General features: G+C 36.9%; 1 protein-coding gene across 1 annotated transcript in view; it reads left to right on the forward strand.

Annotated features, from left to right (window-relative positions):
- Positions 1-22,942, forward strand: part of Vps50 (vacuolar protein sorting 50) — a 731,402-nt gene that overhangs the window by 673,839 nt on the left and 34,621 nt on the right. Inside the window, exons 23-24 of the mRNA XM_090374870.1 lie at positions 15,828-15,986; positions 19,421-19,542. Of these exons, the coding sequence (XP_090230996.1) occupies positions 15,828-15,986; positions 19,421-19,542 (281 nt within the window). The remainder of the gene's footprint in view (positions 1-15,827; positions 15,987-19,420; positions 19,543-22,942) is intronic.

Below are 22,942 nucleotides of genomic sequence, written 5' to 3' on the forward strand. Positions count from 1 at the left end.
TTCACACTTTGATCAATCACTTAAATTTTTAAAAAAATAGCGAATGACCTATGAAATGTTAATAAGCACAGCAAGAGCTATTAAACCCCAAACAATATTAAATAAACAAAATGTGTAGACATTTTTAACTTCACACATCAATATTTTGTATGGATAAACTATCAACAAATAATATTGAACCATCATAGTAGTAGCAGTGATGGCAAATAATGCAAGAAAGTAAACTTATATAGCATCAGCCAAAAAAAAAAAAAACTATACTGTTTGTTTTTTTTCACCTATCCGTATCCTCCAAGAATTTGTCTAGTTCTTCCTTGAATTCATTCAACCCATCCACTTTCATTAAGTTTTGGCTAGAGCTTATGCTTTTTTACTCAAACTTTAAACCATATGGATTAAGAGTATAGATTTGCCTTTTAATCCATATGGTTTAAAGACATATAAAAAAGAAGTGCACCACTCTTTTCTCAAGTTGTTATACATAATTAAAATTGTAAAGTGGACCAAGAGTCTTAACAGAAGACTTTTGTGAAATGTGGTCAGTTGGTTATGTCAAGGAGAGAAAACTGTGTACTTTTATTGGTGAACTTAACTCCAAGGATGCACAGCTAAAGCATGTGTTGGGAATTTTATGTGCATCAGACACCATATTGGCAAAAGGTAATTTCGTGTTAAGAATCATGTTTTGCAAGTTCTGATGGAACCATTCAATAGCCAAAGCTTTATATATTAATAGTTTATGATTTGAATTTAATTTCATTAAGGTTATTGCTGAAACTATTTGAGAGTTACAGTTATGTGACTATGCATGTTGACTAAGTTCTGTTGCATAATAATTGGATTTAAGGGGCTATTTCTATGATAATAAGTTCTGGTATTGACAGTTCTGTTGATCTGAATTTTACATTGTGCTGCCTATAAAACATGCAATACAATGGTGTTGACATTTGATAAGATATATCATGTTGTTCAGATCATGAATGTTGTGTGTATATGTTTCTTTTTTTCTCTTAAGTGATGTACTTTTGTCAGTTTTTATCAATTTTGTTTAGCCAGTGCTTATATCACACCAAACGGACTCATAATTGCACTCGTCCCACAAGTCATCTGGATGGATGACATTTAGTATTCTTCTTAACTAAGAGCATAACCCCTCCACCCCTTCTGTCCTGTCTGTTTGTCCTTTCTATATTCATTGTATTTCACATATTCAAATTCAGCATCATGTATGTCTGAGTGATACAACGGCTCTGCTATTCCAACAATGTCTGCATTTTACGACTTAATCAGTACTTCAAATTCATCAAATTTATTTACAATCCTCGTAGCATTATTGTACACGCAAGTATTAACATTAGCATTAGTAGAGGCATTTGATGCAAGAAAGCAAGCTCATGCAGCATCAGCCAAAAAAAAAAATTAAAAATTTAAAAAAAATAAATAAATAAAAAATAACCACTTCCACTTCACCCCTCTGTTCGTTCGAAATACCTGTCCAGCTGAGCCTTAAACTTATTTAGGCTATCAACTTCCACGACAAGGGATAGAAGTCTGTTCCACCAACCAACCACCCGCTGGCTAAAGGCAAATTTCCGCACGTCTGTCCTACATCTGTCTTTCCTCAATTTGAATTTATGCCCTCTCAAGTGATTATTCTGAGCAAGAGGCAGAATCCCATCAGCATTGAGCATGCTCAAACCATTCAAGGCTTTATACACCTCTATCAGATCATCTCGCTGGTGCCTAGTCTCCAGACACTGTAATTTGCAAAACTTAAGCCTTTCTTCATAAGAGCACCCCTTTGTTCCATTCACTAATCTTGTTGCCCTTCTCTGTACTCATTCCAGCAGCTCTACATCCTTCTTGAAATGAGGCCTCCAGGCCTGTATACAGTACTCTAGATGTGGCCTGACCATTGCCTTATACAAGGGAATAATCGCCTCCTTATCCCTGCTAGAAAAATTCCTAAATATCATTGACAATACACCATGAGCTACTCTTGCAGCCCATCTGCACTGCTCAGAGAACTTCATATCTGCCTGCACAACCACCCCCAGGTCCCTTTCATTCTCTACCACTGTCAGTGTAGTACCACAGAGTTGATACGTCATTCTGGGGTTGCTGTTTCCCATATGTAGTACTTTACATTTGTCAATGTTAAACTTCATTTGCTACCTCTCAGCCCATCTGCTCAACCTTTCCAGATCCTGTTGTAGCAGAATAGTGTCAGTAGTGTCCTTGACAACCCTGCCCACCTTCGTATCGTCTGCAAACTTCGACATTAAACTTGATATACCATCATCAATATCATTTATAAATACAGAAAACAATAATGGACCCAAGACTGAACCCTGAGGGACTCCACTGATAACATTAGTCCACGATGAGCAGTGTCCATTGATTACCACTCTCTGTCTTCTTCCCCTCAACCACCCCTTTATCCATAGCAGCAATTTGCCTCCAATGCCACACTGCTCCAATTTGTGCTGCAGTCTTCCATGTGCAACAGTATCAAAAGCCTTTCTAAGACCCAAGTATATAATATCAAAGTTATTCCATGCATCCAGTTCTTTTGTGACTGCATCATAGTATCCAATCAAATTGGTCAGGCAAGATTTCCCCTTAACAAAACCATGCTGTGTCCGAGCTGTAACTGAAGTCTTGCCTAGATGATCCTGCAGTCCTTCTGTAACCAGTGCCTCCATTAATTTTCCGGGAATAGAAGTTAAACTCACAGGTCTATAATTACTTGTAGTAGTAGTAGTAGTTGTGTCAGCCTTTGATCCTCCTTTGTGAATTATGGTCACATTTGCACATCTCCAGTCCATTGGTACCTCTCCTGAGTCCAAGGAAGCTCTAGTAATTATGGCTAAGGGTTTGCTTACTTCCTTTGCTGCCTCCTTTAATATAACTGGATAGATCCCATCCACCCCAGGTGCCTTTCTTGTGTTTATCTTCAACAATTTCTCCTCCAGTTTACTCTCAGTTATTACAAGATTCTCTAGCTTACTGCCAGAGTTGAATACACCTCTGGCATTCCCCTTGCTGAATAACTTCTCATGTGTGAATGTCGATGCAAAATATTCATTTAGTTTGTTAGCTACCTGAGCAGGATCATCAACAGTTGACCCATCGATATCAAGTGGACCAATCTGATTCATCCCCTTCTTTCTAGAGTTTACATAAGTAAAGAACTCTTTGCTGTTTTTCTTTGCATCCCTTGCCAAAGATTTCTCATAATCTGCCTTTTGAGACAAATTGCTCGCTCATATTTTTGATACTACTGCCCTCGTAAATGAACGGCAAAACAATCTCAACAACACATCATATTACCACAAGAATTGCAAAGTGCATTCGGGTTGGCAGTCAGATTTTCAAACATTTATTGTGAACTGTAAAATGAATTTGCCAATTATTTGTTTTGTATCATTTAAAAAGTCAATAAATACAAGCAATAAGTAATTTATCATTTTTTAATACCTCTCATAAGGGCTCAAAAATTTGTGTGCACCAGTTTCAAATGGCTGTATCTCCGTATCCATTGAGAATTGGACACATGTTTATGTGAACTTTTTTTACTCAGAATAATCGATACCATAACTTCCCAAAATATTTACTATTACTCCTGAATCACCCTGTATATCAAGTAGTCAATATTTCTAATATTAAAACAAACTCACCTCTAGCTCTGTTTAGTTTTAATACATTAAGATGAGATGGAAGAAAGAAGTTGTTAAATTGACATTCCCCTTGATAAACTATGAAATTAATAGCAAATACGAATGTGATGAGGCGCCTCCATAGCCAGGTGGGAAGGAGCAGCAGTGCATAGCACAAGCTTCTTGATTAGACCGGGGTTCGAGCCCGTCACCACCAAATACAGAGGATGCGGAAAGGTCATTCCCTGACCACCACATATCCCGGAACAATATGGCCTTAGTTGCTAATGCTCCTAAAAACCAAATAACAACAACAACAAATGTGATTTTATAACTTAACTGTATCACAAAAATAGCAGTACAGTAATCTAAAAGCAGTAGATTGTATTGCCCACTTCTAACTCTGCTTGGTTTAACACATTAAACTGAAATGGAAGAAAGAAAGAAAATTGTTAAACTGAAACTCATTCTCCTTGATACACTATAAAATTTATAGCAAAATTTTATGACTTAACTGTATCACAATAGTACACTGTCATCTAAAATAGATTAGTTTATACTGCCATCAAATAAGCGGTATTAGTGTAGCATTATTATTTTTATATATCTCATAGTTTCGTGTGTTATGTTTAGACAAAAATCATGTCTTAGACTAGAGCAGCAAAGCAACAAGTTCAGAATATAAATTCTGAGGACAGTTCTGCAAATAAAGATTATAGTATATGCTTTACTTCTTTCCTCTTTGCAAACGTACTGTTAGCAGGACATAATGCACCCATGGGAGACGACTTTGTGTGTTCATTCCAAAGAATGAGGAATATAAGTGCAAATTCAGAAATCTGATGGCTTTATATAAGGACTTAAAGAACAGGTTTAATATCCTCAAAGGATTAAAAGAGAAGGACCTATTAAGCACTCAGCCCATGCTCCAGCATCATACAACACAATAACATCCTCCACAGTAGAGATTGCTGGTCCCGTAAAAAGTAGGAGGATTTAAAAATAGGAGAACTGAGGATATAATTAACAGGTAAAAAACAGTGTTGACAAAAAGTCACAAATTAGGGTTAAATCTGAAAGTAAAAAAAAAAAAAAAAAAAAAAAAAAATCTGAAATTCTGCACAGACACAATAGAAGGGAGCAAGTACATGATAAAAACCTTGTCACTCAGTTCGCCCTTGAAGAGACATGGTGAAAGTTCATGGAGTAAAATTTTCTCATCATAGTCTGCTTTTTAACAGGAGAGACTATTTTTAAAGGGTCGAGATAAATTAAATAGAATGGCTTCAAGAATATTTGCTAAAGATACAGACAAGTTAACTGGTGGGGGAGAGGGGAATATACAGACTAATAGATTAACAGCAGGCAGAGGCACAAGTGATTCTTGCACTGCTATTTGAATGTGCCTAGAAACCAAGGTTTTGGGAATTTAAAACACTGTGAAGCCCTCTTGGAACAAGCAGATATATGTTAGGATTCATCATCATCATCAGCCATTTTCAATCCACTCCAGCAACTTTCCAGTTCCTTTTGTTTTGTGCAGTGACTACCCATTTACTGCCCATGAACTCTTGAATTTCATTCTGTCCATCTCCGTTATCTTCCAGGTCGTTTTTTCCTCTTGGGTACTATTCTGTTATTTTCTTAGTCTGTGTCATCATGTCTTCAAGCTATGTGTCCTGCCCAAGCCCATTTCAGTTCTTTAGTTTTGATAAGAATGTCCTTTACAGCAGGCCCCCGTTATAACGTGGTTCGCTTTACGCTGATTCGCTATAACGCTGTTCTTATATTATAACCACTATCTGACTATAACGCTGTCACAGATCACTATAACGCTCTTTTACAGATTGCATTTTTGGCATATTTAACGAAATCGTTTCATTTGATGGAGTCGATAGCTTGAAAATGAGTATAAAAAATACAGTTAAAACGTTTCCCACGGACTTGAGAAATATTCCCACGCTCAGTGAAATTCTCTCTCGCGCTAATTTAATTGCAGTACAGTGGCTTGTTATATTCCGAGATCAACATTTTAAAAAATGATCAAGTGTATTGCTTGTAATATTTGCGTTATATGCATTTATCCAAAGTCTAGTCATCACTCAGTACAGTATTAGACATTGTGCGTAGTGAACAGTTTACTCGAACGTTGTATCGTAATTAATGCAACCAACGCAGTTACATTTTCGAAGAGTTAATAATGGCCGATAAGAATGAAAAAGCAACAACGTCTGGGTGCAGTACAAAGACTATAAATGTAAGAAAAATACTACTGAATTTGAAAATTAAATTAGACGTTTTGAAGCGAATCGATTCTGGTCAAAGACAAGCGGATGTGTGCCATAATTTAGGACTTGCAAGTTTAACTGTAAGAACAATTATAAAAAAAAATAAAGAATTAATTTTAGCAGTGGGAAAGATAGCTGTTCCACTGCAAGCAACTAGTGCTAAGCCAGCTATTAGGATTGAAAAGGAATAACTTTAACTTTATTGAAGATAATATCCAATGCAGAATTCAGTTAAATTAAATATTATAAATAATAAGAGAGAGAGAAAGAGAGAGAGAGATTAGCCTATATGATGATCTGAAGAAAACTCACCTAAAAAAAAAAAAAAATCGGAACCATTTAAAACTAGTAAGGGCTGGTTGAATAGATTTAAAATCCAGGGAGAAGCCGCAAGTGCAGATCAAGGAGCCGAAAGTTTCAAAAAAGAACTTGTTAAAATTATTGAAGAGGGGTATTATGTGTTATACTTCTCAACAAGTTTTTAACATAGATGAAGCAGGACTTTTGTGGAAACGAATGCCTAAAAGAAGTTTCATATTGAAAGAAGAAAAAAACATGCCAGGTTTCAAAGCGGGGAAGGATTGGTTGACTTTATTGTTGGTGGTAATGCTGCGGGGGATTTAAAATCAATACCCCTTTTAGTTTATTTGGAAGAGGGTCAAAGTTCAACCCAAAATCGACACATTTTTCATAATTAAATTCATCAATAAAATTAAATCAATTTAGATCAATTAAATTTATCATTTTAATTGGAATTTTAAGTTTAATTTTGATACATACGTAGTTACCATATAATTATATACATACGTAATGCAGAATATTTTATATGTACAAAGATTTGAATATTAAATATTTTGACCGACATTTGTGCATCTTTTCACTACCGTTTATTACTGATTAGGAAATATCCTATGACCACCGACCACAACTCACAAATACATATGTTACCTTATGGGAATGCGGCGCTCGCTTAGTGCGGATTCACTTAGCGCTCTGTTTTTCCGGAACACATTATCAGTGTTAAGCGGGGGTCACCTGTACTTGAGTTTGCCGCCTAATCCATGTGTTTCTCTGAAAAAATCATGGTGGGGTGTATACATTGGTTCATTATTTTACATTTCAGACAAATTGGGATATTGCTCCTCAGTATGGGACTATATTTCCTGAATGGTATCCATCCGAAATTTATTCTTCTCTTGACTTCCAGCAATTTATCATTATTATCTTGTCCATGATAAGTATATGAATCCATCTTTTCAGTTTTTGCTCCTTCAATGGTTATATCCTTTTCTGTAGCATACTTTTTCATTATTACTTTTGTTTTAAAAAGTTATCTTTAGTCCAAAATCTTTACTAACTCTATATAACTGATTAAAATTTTCCTCTAATTCTTTGGGATCGTGGCTTATGATCACAATGTCATCTGCAAATCGTAAATGGTTTAAATACTCTCCATGCACAATGACTCCTTTCTGCAACCAATCCAATCTTCTAAAAGCTTCTTCAAGGGCAGCAGTAAATAACTTTGGAGATATTGTGTCTCTTTGTATTACTCCTTACTCAATTTTAAATTTGCTGCTGTCTTTGTCTAGTCTAATAAAGGAGGTAGCTTTCTCATATACAGGAACTCCCTGACTTACGTAATACTCGACTTACACAAATTTGACTTTACATAAGTTTTTGCCAGCTGGCACAAACTGAAAAAAATAGGGAACGTATCTTGCATCTGTAGGAATAGTAGTAGTAGTGGCATGTGATGCAAGAAAGCAAGTGTATGAGCTTATGCAGCATCAACCAAAAAAAAAAAAAAATCACACCATTCCCTCCAAATGCCTGTCCAGTTCCTCCTTAAATTTATTCAACCTATCAACTTCCACAACGACAGATGGGAGTTTGTTCCGGCAATTAACTACCCACTGGCTAAAGGCAAATTTCCGCACATTTATTCTACGTCTGTCTTTTCTTAATTTGAATTTATGCCCCCTTAGGTTTGTAATCTGAACAAGTGGAAGGATCCCATCAGAATTCAGCATGCTCAACCCATTCAGGCCTTATACACCTCAATCAGATCACCGCGCAGGTGCTAGTTTCCAGCCACTGCAATTTACAGAACTTAAGCCTCTCTTGGTAAGAGGATCCCTTCATTCCCCTCACCAATCTTGTTGCCCTTCTCTGTACACGCTCAAGTAAATCTACATCCTTCCTAAAATGAGGCCTCCAGACCTGTACGCAGTACTCACGACGTGGCCTGACCATTGTCTTATACAGAGGGACAATCATCTCCTTCTCCCTGATAGCAAATAAATGGAGATATTGTGAAAATATCGTAATATGAACCCAATAACATGTTTTTTTTTTTTTTTTTTTTTTTAATTCGTTCCAAGTCCTTGGAAGTCGAAAATATCGCTATATTTCTAAGCTATTTATCTCTCTAAAAGGTCATATTTATAATGGAAATTGCACTACACTTTCATCATTATCAGATGTTCCGTTATAAGAATCAGTTTTAAATGCCTTTGTGATATTTTTCTAAAACACGTTTCTGGAAGTCACTACCATAAAACAATAAAAACGATTTGCACTTTCCGGTTTATTGGTCTTTTCTGTTAGTGCATCTAATTATAAACGAGTAGTAAACTCGATCTTATTGCATTTGCGATAATCCAGATAACTGCAATTCTGTGTTTTTACGTTAGGTGAAATGTGTTCCCCTTCACTGAAATCTTCAGTCATACAAAAAACAAATTTTCAGAAACTTCAGTTCATTCCAATTTACATATTACGACGATGAAGGAAAAGCGACCAACGGAAAGTGCAAGTGGTGGTAGTGCCAGCAATGAAACAAAATTGATTTAGAAATGAAGATGAAAATGATTAAGAAGTACAAAAAAGGACAAAGTTTGCCACCTTTTGCAAGGAAATTAGGTCTCGCTGCTTCAACGGTGAATACTATTTTAAAGGACAGTGCACGTATAAAAGAACATGCCAAAGAATCAACACACTTAAGATCAACAGTGATCACTAAACAGTGTTCAGGAGCTATATCGAAGATGGAACAGATATTAATAATATGGATAGAAAATCAGGTTCAAAAGCAAGTGCCTCTGAGTCCAATGACCATTCAAGCAAAAGCAAGAAGTATTTATGAAGATATTAAGGATAAGTACGACAAACCCCAAGCCAAGTTTGTGGCAAGCAGTGGGTGGTTTAATAGGTTCAAGCATTGCGCTGGTTTTCAAAACATTAAAGTATGCGGTGAAGTCGCCAGTGCAGATTCTGCAGCTGCAGAGAAATTTTGTGATATGTTGGAAAAAATTATTGATGAATTATTGATTGACTATTCGATGCAGCAAAATTTTAACGTTGATGAGACTGCTCTGTATTGGAAAAGACAATGCCAGGTTTCAAGGCTTCAAAATATAGGGCCATGCACTTGCTTGGGGCTAATGCAGTCGGAGATTACAGATTAATACCACTGCTTGTGTACCATTCTGGAAATCCTTGTGTATTTAAGGGCATCAGTGAAGCCACCCTACCCATGCATGTCTGATTGAATAAGAGAGCATGGATAACAATATCTCACTTTGAGGATTGGTTTTAATACTGCTTCATTCCCGAGGTTGAAAAATATTGTAAAGACAACGACGTTCCTTTCAAGATTTTGCTTCTAATAGATAACGCTCCTGGACATCCTACGCATCTAGATGGTTTCAATTCAAACATGAAAGTCATTTCTACTGCCAAACATGACTTCACTCATCCATCCTATGGATCAGGGTGTTATTTTGAATTTAATAGCATGCTATTTACGCACATTTGCTCAGGTATTGTTTTCAGTAGACTGTGAGAAAAATTTTACGTTAAGAGACTTTTGGAAATCTTAACTACGCCATCTTAAACATTAATAATTTTAGTAATTTCCTGGGCGGAGATTACTTAAAGTTGTTTAAATGGCACATGGAAGAAACTATGCCCACAGCATGTAAAAGGCTTCGAAAAAGATAAATCATATGAAGAGGTTACAGATAAGATTGTAAAGGTTGCAGACCTACACTAATTGGAAGTTGTTGCCAAAGATGTGAAGGAGTTAATAGAGTAAGAAGAGAAAGAATTATCTAATAAAGAACTTATTGACTTGCAGGCAGTGATAGTGAAAAAAGAAAATGCTGACGAAGCTCAAGATTAACCAAATGAGGAGCCGAGATGCTTCATCACCAGAGTGATGGCAATGGCAAGGATTGAGAAGATGGGTCCTTACAGCGAATAATTCTTAAAAGTTAACAGAGGGGTAAATGATATGTCTGCTTGCTACAAAGAAATCTACGATGAAAAGGAAAAAGCCACTGTCCAGTCATCCGTTAATATGTTCTTTCTTAAGGTTGAGTGGCCAACCCCTTCTAAATTTCCACAGCCCTCAACCTCCACATTCGATTCTGGCAACAATGCTCGAGAAGTACAACTTACTGAAGTTATGCCTGTCTCCTTTTTTTTTTTTTTTTTTTTTTTTTGTAATTTTATATTTTTTAAATTGCACGCTTTTGTAATTTTCCCTGCACATGAGATAAAAAATTGAATAAATACAATAAATAATTCTATTCACATATTAATCGAACATTTATTCAATCAATTCAGCTAGCACAGTTGGAAGTGCTGCACAAGCATGGGGGAAATTCCAATTTACATAAAATCCAACTTACGTAGAGTTCCATGGAACGCAACTCTTACATTAATCGAGGAGTAGCTGTATTTTCTTCAAAATCATAATGTATGTGGTGTGTATGCCTTGTCTTTCCAGTGCCTGAAACATTGTCTTATGCTGTATGGATGTTAGGGTAGCTGAGAGTAAAAACATGTGCGTGTATACTTGCATGTACACTATTGCTAGGACCATAATTTCAGAAACTGGTGAATTTCAAAAACTGGTGAAATTATAAAAATGCAGACATTATAGAGATATCAGAGACATAGTATCTCTCAGATATAACAGATGCAGAATTTGAATGTAGAGAGTACAATGTGTATAGAGAAGGAAAGATGGGAAGCAAATAAAATCTGTGACAGGCGTTGAGTTGGCTTTTTGTGACATCACTACTGGGAAAACAAAAATGAGAATAGGAGTGTTATCAGCCTTATGACTGTGATGAGTAGAATGAATGACTGTATAGACATATAGAGTGGGGCCAGTAAATCAGAATGTCTTATAATTGGGGACTTGAACTTTCCAGATATCAACTGGAACTCACACACACACACAGCAGTAAGACTTTTGTGACTTTATTGGATGAATATTTTCTTTACCCGCATGTTAGGCAATGAAAGAAAATGCACTTGGTCTAATTATTAACTTTCCTTCATTCATTAAGAATCTGCAGATAAAAGACCCACTGTTAGATATCACAGTGTGGGATTTACTTACAGATGCAGCTACTCTCAAGGGCAAAAGCAAAGAGCTTTTGCTTTCATAAAAGCAACTGCAGTGGAACTGCAGATAACTGATGAAGCTATCAACAGAAAATTCTAAATGGGAAGCATTTAGAAATATAATCATGGAAAATACTAGGGTTTTTTTTTTTTTACGAACTATGAAATACTTTTCAAGGCTTAAACCCTAATGGATGTCATAAACTGATGAGACTCATGGCAGAGAAGAAAAATGCATGAGATGCATATAAATTATCAGGTGATACAGAAGCCTACAGCAAATATAAAACTATTCTGCAATCAAGTCAGAAAGGAGGTTAGGCAAACTAAGAAGATTATTAACGAGAATGCAAAGGTAAGAAGCATAAACTTTTTTTTACTTAAGTAAAAACTGGAAGGAAGGGGATCAATATGATTGGTTTAACTGTTGATATTCTGCTCAGGTAGCTGACAAACTGAATCTGAAACTAAATCTACATTCAAACTATGGCATTGTTTATTGCAATTGTGTCATTACATAGTTGAATTATAAGCCAAACCAAAGTTTTTACATTAGGCTTCATGATTATAACATTATTCTTATTTGCCCACTGGTGAGGGGCCAAATAGCTTTGAAATGGTGCCAGCTGAAATAATGATGAAATATTACTTATTCAAATTAGAAGAATAATGACTGAACTCTTTATAAAGGATTTCTCAATATGACATGTTAGTCCACAGTAACTTAATCCAATCTTCAGTCTTTGACTGAAGACTGGATTAAGTTTTTATTTAAGACTGGAGAGTTTTAATTTAAGATTGGATTGAGATAGAAAAGGCTACCCACTGGAGGGGATTGGAGTTGGCCAGCAGCCTCATTACACATTATCTTTACAATCTTTGCTATTACCAGCCTCTCTGCTTAGCAGGCACAAGTAGGTACAATTCTCGTGCCTGCTAAGCACAAGTAACTCATGCTTAGAAGGCACGAGCTACAATTCTCTTTCTCTGCTTAGCAGCAGATAAAGAGAATTGTAGCTCGACTGTTGCACAGTAGTCTGTAGGACACCAGCTGTTTAACATCACACTGTAACAGCCACTGCTGGGCAGGTATTAATAATGTGTGCAAGTGTATAGTGTATGATCTCCCACCCAGAATGGTGTTATTAAGCTCATCTTCCTCATTTAGCTTATGACCTTTCACATTTGGGTATTCGGCTGTGTTATTCCCACCCCGGTTGGATGCATCTGGTCTTGATCTGTCTTTGCATAAGATGTTAATTTTTGCATTCTAGGTCTGTTTTCTTTAACTTCCCCTTTGTTTTCCTCTCTTCTGAAATGCTGCATATGAAAAGAAGGCTATCCTTTCAGTGAGGGTTTCTAATTTGTCCTTATATTTATTTTCATTTAGCTGTTCTTAAAATTGGGAATATCAAGTTGTGTGCCACGGCAGGAGTGGGGAAAGGAAGATGGCCAAGGGAAAGACTAACAGGGGTGTGATAGTTTGGGGGGTTCCATCCATTGTTGCAGATAAAAATCTTTCTAATACAATCATACTTATTACTTGCATCCTCTCTATTTGCAGTCACCTCTTCATGTGTTTTTCTCTCATTACTATTTTACAGGAGTTTGTGGTTTTTTTTTTTTTTTTTTTAATCTGTGCAGTCTTTCCCAATCAGAAGGAAGGGTTGTAGATAGCATAGATTCAATAGTGGTCAGTTGGAAAGGTTAGTGGTGGTAATATGTCATGCAAAGAGTGAAAATCATTCCTACACCCTAGAGAAAAATGTCAGCTCTATTTATGGTGTGTGTGTCACCCAGAAACTAACACATGTGACTCCTGCTAATTTGAAACAAATGTAAAATTCCTTGGACAACCAGGTTAGCTTGACCAAGCAGTCAGACGATGTTTCTCTGAATGAGTATGGGGGAAGGTGGAGGGAGGGGTCAGAGCCAAGCAACAGTGATCTACACTTAATTGCAAGCAGAAACAGCCTGAATGGGGGAAACTTCTTTCCCCTTAAGAATAGGTAAACTCAATTATCAAGAGCTAGCTAAGAGGAAGTAAGCTATAGGGATAGTGGAGGCTGCAAGCAAGCCAGGAGGGGAGGGGGGGACTGTCCAGAGAGGCCTTTTATAGTGGGCACTTTAGTTCCTAGTAGTGAAGAAGATGGGCATGTACACTTGTACAACTAGTGAATTCTGAAAGCTGGCTGGGAGAACTCCTGACAGTTTCCCCCAAAGACTATCCTTCATAGCACAAAATGGATGGAAGGATAATGCAAGGTTGAGACTCTGTTTGGTGGGGGGGGGAATATGCATAACAGTCCATCCAAATACTGCAATAGTCTCCAATTCGTGTATTCAGCTTTCTCAAATGTTCCACATAGCAGTCAAAACTGATTGTGTTTCCCCAATCAAAACTGATTGTGTCTCCCCTTTTCAGGAAATCCACAAGGATAACTCCCCTCTTGTCTCAAAAAATGGAATTCGTGATTTTTCAAATTGATAACTGAATTTCTTCTTGTTTCTTTGACTCTGGTTCATGGTGTACCCAGTTCTCATATACCACTCCAGATCGGCACAAGCCTTTACTTTATTTGTGGTCTGGCATTAAAATTTGTTGAACCCACCTGACACACAATTTCTTGTATCCCATATTGTCCAGGATTGTTTCAATGCATTAAAGTCTATTCTCACTCTTGGATATGCTTACCCAAGCCTTAATGCATCAGTCTTTGTTTATTTGTTTATCCACTCTTCACCCTTCCCCATTTTCCACCATAATTGTGAAGATGGCCTGACTTGGCATGTCCTTCAAACCATTACTGCCATCACTGCCACACATAACTGTGCTCACATTTATTGTAGTAGCAGTATTAATAATAACATGTGATGCAAGGAAGCAAGCGTATGAGCTTATGCAGCATCAGCCAAAAAAAAAAAAAATTCACACAACCATTCCCTCAAAATGTTTGTCCAGTTCCTCCTTAAATTTATTTAACCTATCAACTTCCACAATGACAGATGGAATTTTGTTCCAACAATTAACCACCCACTGGCTAAAGGCAAATTTCCACACATCTATTTTACATCTGTCCTTCCTCAATTTGAATTTATGCCCCCTTAGGTTCATAATCTGAACAAGTGGAAGAATCCCATCAGAATTCAGCATGCTCAACCCATTCAAGGCCTTATACACCTCAATCAGATCACCCCGTAGCCTAGTCTCCAGCCGCTGCAATTTGCAGAAATTAAGCCTCTCTTGGTAAGAGAATCCCTTCATTCCCCTCACCAATCTTGTTGCCCTTCTCTGTACACGCTCAAGTAAATCTACATCCTTCCTAAAATGAGGCCTCCAGACCTGTATGCAGTACTCAAGGCGTGGCCTGACCATTGCCTTATACAGAGGGATAATCACCTCCTTTTCCCTGCTAGCAAAATTCCTATATATCATTGACAAAGCCCCATGACCTGCCCTGGCAGCCTGTCTGCATTGCTCAGAAAACTTCATATCTGACTGCACAATTTCCCCCAGGTCTTTTTCATTTTCTACCACCTTAAGTGTAGTACCACGCAGTTAGTACATTTCTCTGGAGTTACTTCTACCCATATGCAGTACTTTTCATTTGTCAATGTTAAACTTCAGTTGCCACTGCTCAGCCCATCTTCCCAAATTTTCTAGATCCTGTTGCAGTAGCACACTGTCATTAACAACCCTGCCAACCTTTGTATCATCTGCAAACTTTGACACTAAGTCTAATATACCTTCATCAATATCATTGATAAATATACAAAACAACAGTGGACCCAACACCGAACCCTGTGGGACTAATAACATTACTCCATGAAGAGCAGCTCCCATTGATTACCACCCTCTGTCTTCTCCCACTCAACCATCCTTTTATCCATTGTAGCAACTTGCCCTTAATACCATCTGCTCCAAATTGTACAGTAGTCTTCCATGCACAACAGTGTCAAAAGCTTTCCTGAAATCCAAGTATAATGATATCAAAGTTATTTTTGATATCTTGTTCTTCAAATGAATCTCAATGCTCACAGTGTTCTCTGCATTCAAGAAATTGGTGCAAATAAGAAAATCAAATAAACTGCTACTTCATATGCTTGTTAGTGTTGGCCTCAATTTTCACAGTTCTGCCACCTAACATATAATGTTGAATCTTGCAAGATATTGGTTTTAGCATATAAATTTCCACTTGACACCACGTTTTGTATGCAGTATTACATGAGTAGGAAAAAATTTGGAGGAATTAATTTCAGAGTGGCCCTCATACATAAAAACATTTAAAATACTATTTGCTGTATAGTTAGGTACGAAATTATAAAGTTAGAACAATTTAAAAAATCTTTTTTGTGTGGAGTTTAGTTTACTCCAGTTAAATAGGACTGAATGAATAACAATTTTTTTCTCATTGGTTAATGATGTACTTATGGCATGCCATATTTCTCTTGACTTTAGACTATTAGCACAGCAGTGGAATTAAGAAAGCCAGTGTATATGACAGTTGCTTCCAGAGCTGTAGATTATGAACAAGTTCTTAATCTTATGGGAGGTGTAAGATGGGATATTCATGATATAATGTCACAGCACAGCTATTACGTTGATGTTCTCTTGAAAGTAAGTATACTAAATCTGGACTGGTAATTACTGCCATGTGGGAAAATACTTCAGACCATTTATCCCCACCTTTACATTCATGCATTACCTTGTGCCCTTTTTAATCCAAAATAAATTAATGTTGGGATAAATAGATATAAAAAGTGAGATTCAGTTTATGTCCAACTCCCATATACTAAAAATTGGCTCTTGGGAATTCATACAAAAATAAATAGCTTTACTACAATCAGTGTAATTAATTTGTGCTATAGGTTTTGCTAATGAATCTTATCTAGTCTCCTGCTAATCTGGGAGTTTGCTGCATAGCTAAGTTAACTTTCCCAAGTACCAAGGTTACAAAATACAGTTGAGATAATTATTTAATATTGTTAATTTTTTAGCACATTTTCTTGTACAGTATTGATTTATAAGTTCAGATATTCAATAAATTCATATAAATTTTTTTTTAAATATAAAACGTTAAAAACAAAATGTTGAAAAATGCATATATTATATAAACCATATACTTGTAATAAATTTAGCATACTACTGTCGCTCCATAAGCAAACATAAATGCTTATTACCCAGGAAAATTGTCAGCCATTCAATATTGCTCTCTCTTAACATTGTTTTTTTTTTCTTGAATGAGGTTCTATTTTATGCATGCATAAATTCATCAGCATAATCCCTTTTCTGATATATATGTGCTGAAGGGCACGTCTACATATTAATATAGATAAATAATGGTTGTGTTACATGATATGTATCAATAAAAATAAAAGAGATAGCTAAATAGCTTCAATAACAGCTAGTTTCACTACTCTGAGTAGCTTACAGTTGTATATACGAAAATTTTGAATTTCAGTAACCACTTATAACTAAATTCGAAAGATTAACAAATGAGCATCCTTTTTATAATCAGCTTTTGAGCCTTCATTGTAGTTTTAAAGGGGAAAAAAAAAAACATTATAGTTCCTTTGTCTTCTGTGGGCACACTAGGTGGTTAAGGCTTTAAAAGTGTTAATTAAGGGTTAATTTAACTAATCCAATTGAAGGAATGCTACTGATGGTCAGTGGCATGCCTTCCATTGAATCTGTGTAAGCAGTGCTTTCCTGGCCCCGAGTGCCAAGTGATATTAGTGACCACAGCACCTTTTCATAGTGATTATCTGGTGCGCTTTACTGTAAATACATTTCTGCTGAGTTTCGCAAGTCTCTTAACTCTTGAATATTAGAATTAAATAGATCTATTCAATATATAACCTAGAAAGGAAAGTACCTTTCTTTAACCCCCTTTTTTATTTTTAGTTCATACTAACCTTGAGTCAATTGAGGTGGCACAGGTCTTGCCTCCACATAGCTTGGCTGGTAACTTGGGAGTAAAAGACAATCTCCCAGGGCCAAAAAAAAACACATCATGAGTAAACCAAAGTCTGATCTATCTGGGCTGCCAGACATCCAAAAAGAAAGACAATTCCAATACAGGAACTGCCAAATGTCAAAAAACTGAGACAAAGACCTATCCTATTCCAGCTTTCTTAATTATCCACTCAACTGGTGAAAATGCAGTGCAGAAACTCTCACCATTTAGGGTCCAAAAACAATTATAAAGTAGAGAAGGATCTCCCAAGTCTGTAAAAAGACTGAGGTCAGGAGACATTCTCATTGAGACCTCTTTTTTGTGACTTTTGAACATTAAACTCTTTACAGGACTACCAGTCACCGTGACATCCCACAGATTACTGAACACCTGTGAAGGAGTGATCTCAGACTGGGATTTACTAGATGCTAGAAAAACTTAAAGAATAAGGAGTTATTCAAGTGAAGAGAATCTCCACCAGAAAAGATGGCAATCTGACCACAACACATAATCGGATCTTGACATTTAACACAGCACATCGTCCAATATCCATTAAGACCATATATCTGGTTTGCCATGTCAGACCATTTATTCCAAACCCACTCCGGTGTTTCCAATATCAGAAGTAGGGACATTCCTAGACAGCTTGCCGGGGGGACCCCTACTTGTGCAAAATGCTGGTCAGTAGAACATGACTGCAAAGCCTGTATTGCCCTTCAACCAATATCCCCAAATTATAAAAAAGACTACCCTGCCTATGCTAGAACATGTGAAAGCTAGAAAAGCAAAAAACTTATTTAGAAATATAAAGAAAATCATCTCACTACCAACCCACCAGCCCTACATATGCCCAAATAACTAAAAAATACTAGTCAACAGCAACGCAAACTGAATTATCAGTACCCCCAAAAGAGGCTTTCACAAATTATCTCAAAACTCTGTACGGTGCAATTCAAACTCAAGTAGTCAATATGCCAATATCGATACCACACAAAAAATTCCACTCCCCGGACCAAGAATGCAAAGAAAAACAAACTATAACTTCCAAATATCAACAGGAAATGGATATTAATGAAAAATCTGCAGATGATGCTGTCCTTGAAATTTTTGTTGAAGAAGAAATGGACACAGTCAAAAAAAGATAAAAACAAGAATGAAAAACAGAGAACTTTAACAAAAATGTTCTGTAAGCCTAACAAGCAACTAATAATGAACACAATAATTCAGTGGAATTGTCGTGGTTTCCATGCTAATATTGATGATCTGTATGATCTCATCTCTAAATACACACCAATATGTCTCTGCCTTCAAGAGGGCACCTCCGTAGCCAGGTGGCTAGGAGCAGCAGTGTGTAGCACACGCTTCTTGATTAGACCGGGGTTCGAGCCCGTGACCACCAAATACGGAGGATGCGGAAAGGTCAGGGAATGACCACCGCATATCCTCGGAGCAATATGGCCTTAGTTGCTAATGCTCCTAAAAACCAAAACAACAAGTTGCAGAGATGGTGGAAAGTTATCTGACAGGTCTGACACACAGTTTCTATACAAAAATTCACTTTAGAAACTATTTCAGTAAAAGTTTGACTGTATTTAGGAAAGCTAAAAAAACTTCAGATTTTTAATCATTAATTAATAGTTAACATGGCAATGTTCTTTCAAGGGTCATCTGTCAGGTGAACTGCTGCCATCATCACTGCTGGGTTAACATAGGAAATGATCCGATTCAAGTGAATAGTTAACATCAATAACTAACTACTGTTTGAAATGCGACTAATAGGAGAAGATAAAAAAAAAAAAAAAATATTTTAAAGACTGTTTGTATAGAACCACAGCATTTATCATCTTACAGCACTTCATTAGTTGTTACAAATATTTTAACATAGTTTGGTGTCCTAAACTATGATAAAATGTTTGTAACAAGTTCATGTTCTCCCTCTTTTCCTCTGCCTTTTTATTTCCTTATACACCTGCACATACAATCTAACTATATGGGTAGTGCTTTTGCATATGATTTGTGTAATTCATTATTAGTTATCATTGTTAATTGAAGTTTAATAAAATTAAAATAACTAAATGATTAAACCATATCATAGGAATTACAAGTATTTAGTACAAGGCTGGCTGAGGTATCTAAGAAAGTCCCGGTTCCAAAAGAGGCTAGTGATCTTCTGTGGGAACATTGTATCAGATTGGCTAACCGCACATTTATTGAAGGGTAAGCTGCCATAGGATCATTACTGTTTCGGGTGTGTGTTTCCCTATTGGTTAAATATTAAACATTATTGGAAATTCATAGCATTATAAAGAAAAATATTTGGACAGTCATATTAAATGGCAGATTGCTCGGTTGGAGTGCAAATTAATGATGGGAAAACAACCATTTTGGCTGTTCAACTCATTTGAATATTACAGAAAAGTGAGTCATCGAGTTGCTTCAAAACAAGTCAGCATTCATGATTCTATTTAGTGAACTGATATAAATGAAATTATAGGAGAAAATACCTTGTTGTGTGCACATGTATGTGTCAGTGCATGTATTGGGTATGTTACTGACTTACTCTACACACAAAGTAATAAAACAATCAAGCAAATGTTATTGAATAAATCTAACCAATCATGATATGTCAAAATTCAAGCACAGATAAAGAGAGAATATATCCCATCATTTTGCACCATCTACTCTTTGATGATGTTTCTACTTCATTAAATTATTTATTTTATTAACTTATTAACAATATTATTATATATTACTATATTATTACTTGTTAACTATATACTCTTCTTATTCTTTTATCCCTTGGGCCTTTGGTCAAATTTTTAAACAAGAAACTATGCACCGTGAAGTTTCCAAAGTGATCGACTATGAAGTCACTTCAGTAATATTCTATTTAAAAAAAATAAACAGAAATGCACATAAACTGCCAATTATCCGTATTTACATTGGAGAATCTGTCTTTTTCGACTCAGTTTGATCCCTTCTCCATCCTTCTTAAAGAAGGGGAATGCCAGAAGTTGATCAAATTCTCAGAGGGAGAGAGAAACATACCAACTTGATGGTATTATACTGAGGGTGGTAGAGAATGAATAAGACCTGAAGGCAATTGTGTAGTCAGATATGAAGTTTTCTGAGCAGAGCAGACAGGCTGCCAGATTAGGTCATGGGGTCTTGTCAATGATATACAGGAATTTTGCTAGTAGGGAAATGAAGATGATTATCCCTTTGTATAACATAATGGTCAGGCCACACCTTCAGTACTGCATACAGGTCGAGAGGCCTCATTTTGGAAGGATGTAGAGTTGCTAGACCAAGTACAGAGAAGGGCAAAAAAGATTGGTGAAGGGAATGAAGGGGCCCTCTTACCAAGAAAGGCTTAAGCTCTGCAAATAAACTGAAAGCGTCTGGAGACTAGGCACCTGCGAGATGATCTGGTTGAGGTGTATAAGGCCTTGAATGCTTTGAACAGACTCAGCGCTGATGGGATTCTTCCTCATTAGCATTAGTAGAGGCATATGATGCAAGAAAGCAAGCTTATGCAGCATCAGCCAGAAAAAAAAAAAAAAAAAAAAACTTCCACTTCACCCCTCCGTTCGTTCGAAATACCTGTCCAGCTGAGCCTTAAATTTATTTAGGCTATCAACTTCCACAAGGGATGGAAGTCTGTTCCACCAACCAACTACCCGCTGGCTAAAGGCAAATTTCCACACATCTGTCTTTCCTTGATTTGAATTTATGCCCTCTCAGGTGATTATTCTGAGCAAGAGGCAGAATCCCATCGGCATTGAGCATGCTCAAACCATTCAAGGCTTTATACACCTCTATCAGATCACCTCGCTGGTGCCTAGTCTCCAGACACTGTAATTTGCAAAACTTAAGCCTTTCTTCGTAAGAGCAACCCTTCCTTCCATTCACTAACCTTGTTGCCCTTCTCTGTACTCGTTCCAGCATCCCTACATCTTTCTTGAAATGAGGCCTCCAGACCTGTATACAGTACTCAAGGTGTGGCCTGACCATTGCCTTATACAAGGGAATAATCACCTCCTTATCCCTGCTAGAAAAATTCCTGTATATCATTGATAAGACACCATAAGTTACTCTTGCAGCCCATCTGCACTGCTCAGAGAACTTCATATCTGCCTGCACAATTACCCCAGGTCCGTTTCATTCTCTACCACTGTCAGTGTAGTACCACAGAGTTGATACTTTGCTCTGGGGTTGCTGTTTCCCATATGTAGTACTTTACATTTGTCAATGTTAAACTTCATTTGCCACCTCTCAGCCCATTTGCTCAACCTTTCCAGATCCTGTTGCAGCAGCAGCATAGCGTCAGTAGTGTCCTTAACAACCCTGCCAACCTTTGTATCGTCTGCAAACTTGGACGTTAAGCTTAATATACCATCATCAATATTATTTATAAATACAGAAAACAATAATGGACCCAACACTCAACCCTGAGGGACTCCACTAATAACATTAGTCCACGATGAGCAGTGTCCATTGATTACTACTCTCTGTCTTCTCCCCCTCAACCACCCCTTTATCCATAGCAGCAATTTGCCTCCAATGCTACACTGCTCCAATTTGTGCAGCAGTCTTCCATGTGCAACAGTATCAAAAGCTTTTCAAAGATCCAAGTATATAATAACAAAGTTATTCCCTACCTCCAGTTCTTTTGTGACTGCATCATAGTATCCAATCAAATTGGTCAGGCAAGACTTCCCCTTAACAAAACCATGCTGTGTCCAAGCTATAACTGAAGTCTTGTCTAGATGATCCTGCAGTGCTTCTGTAACCAGTGCCTCCATTAATTTTCCTGGAACAGAAGTTATACTCACAGGTCTATAATTACTTGTGTCAGCCTTTGATCCGCGTTTGTAAATTGGGGTCACATTTGCACATCTCCAGTCTATGGGTACCTCCCCTGAGTCCAAGGAAGCTCTCATAATTATGGCTAAGGGTTTGCTTACTTCCTTTGCTGCCTCCTTAAATATAACTGGATAGATCACATCCACCCCAGGTGCCTTTCTTGTGTTTATCTTGAACAATTTCTCCTCCACGTTACTCTCAGTTATCACAAGATTATCTAGCTTACTTCCAGAGTTGAATACACCTCTGGCATTCCCCTCCCTGAATAACTCCTCATGTGTGAATGTCGATGCAAAATATTCATTTAGTTTGTTAGCTACCTGAGCAGGATCATCAACAGTTGAACCATCGAAATCAAGTGGACCAATCTGATTCAACCCCTTCCTTCTAGAGTTTACATAAGAAAAGAATGCTTTGCTGTTTTTCTTTGCTGTTTTTCTTTACTGTTTCTGCTGCATGCCTTTTCTACAAATACTTCCATGGGCAATGTTCTTCTGATTTGGCTTCTATAATTCCCGCTCTCTTTTTCAAAACAGTCCAAACTCGTGGCACCAGGGCCAGATTTCTGATTACCATAGGCGCAGTGTCTAGGGCCAATGAAATTTTTAGGTCTGATGAAGGAAGGAAAAAATTTAAAAAAATAAATAAATAACGCTTCCGTCTTTTACTATGACTAACGTAAAGCGAGCTGAGAAAATATGCACAATTGACTCGACTTTAGGAGCTTCAATTCAATACGCATATGCTATCT

Source organism: Mastigoproctus giganteus, chromosome 1 (genome assembly GCF_048544385.1).
Source record: "Mastigoproctus giganteus isolate SK-2022 chromosome 1, ASM4854438v1, whole genome shotgun sequence".
In the NCBI taxonomy this organism is placed as follows: Eukaryota; Metazoa; Arthropoda; class Arachnida; order Uropygi; family Thelyphonidae; genus Mastigoproctus; species Mastigoproctus giganteus.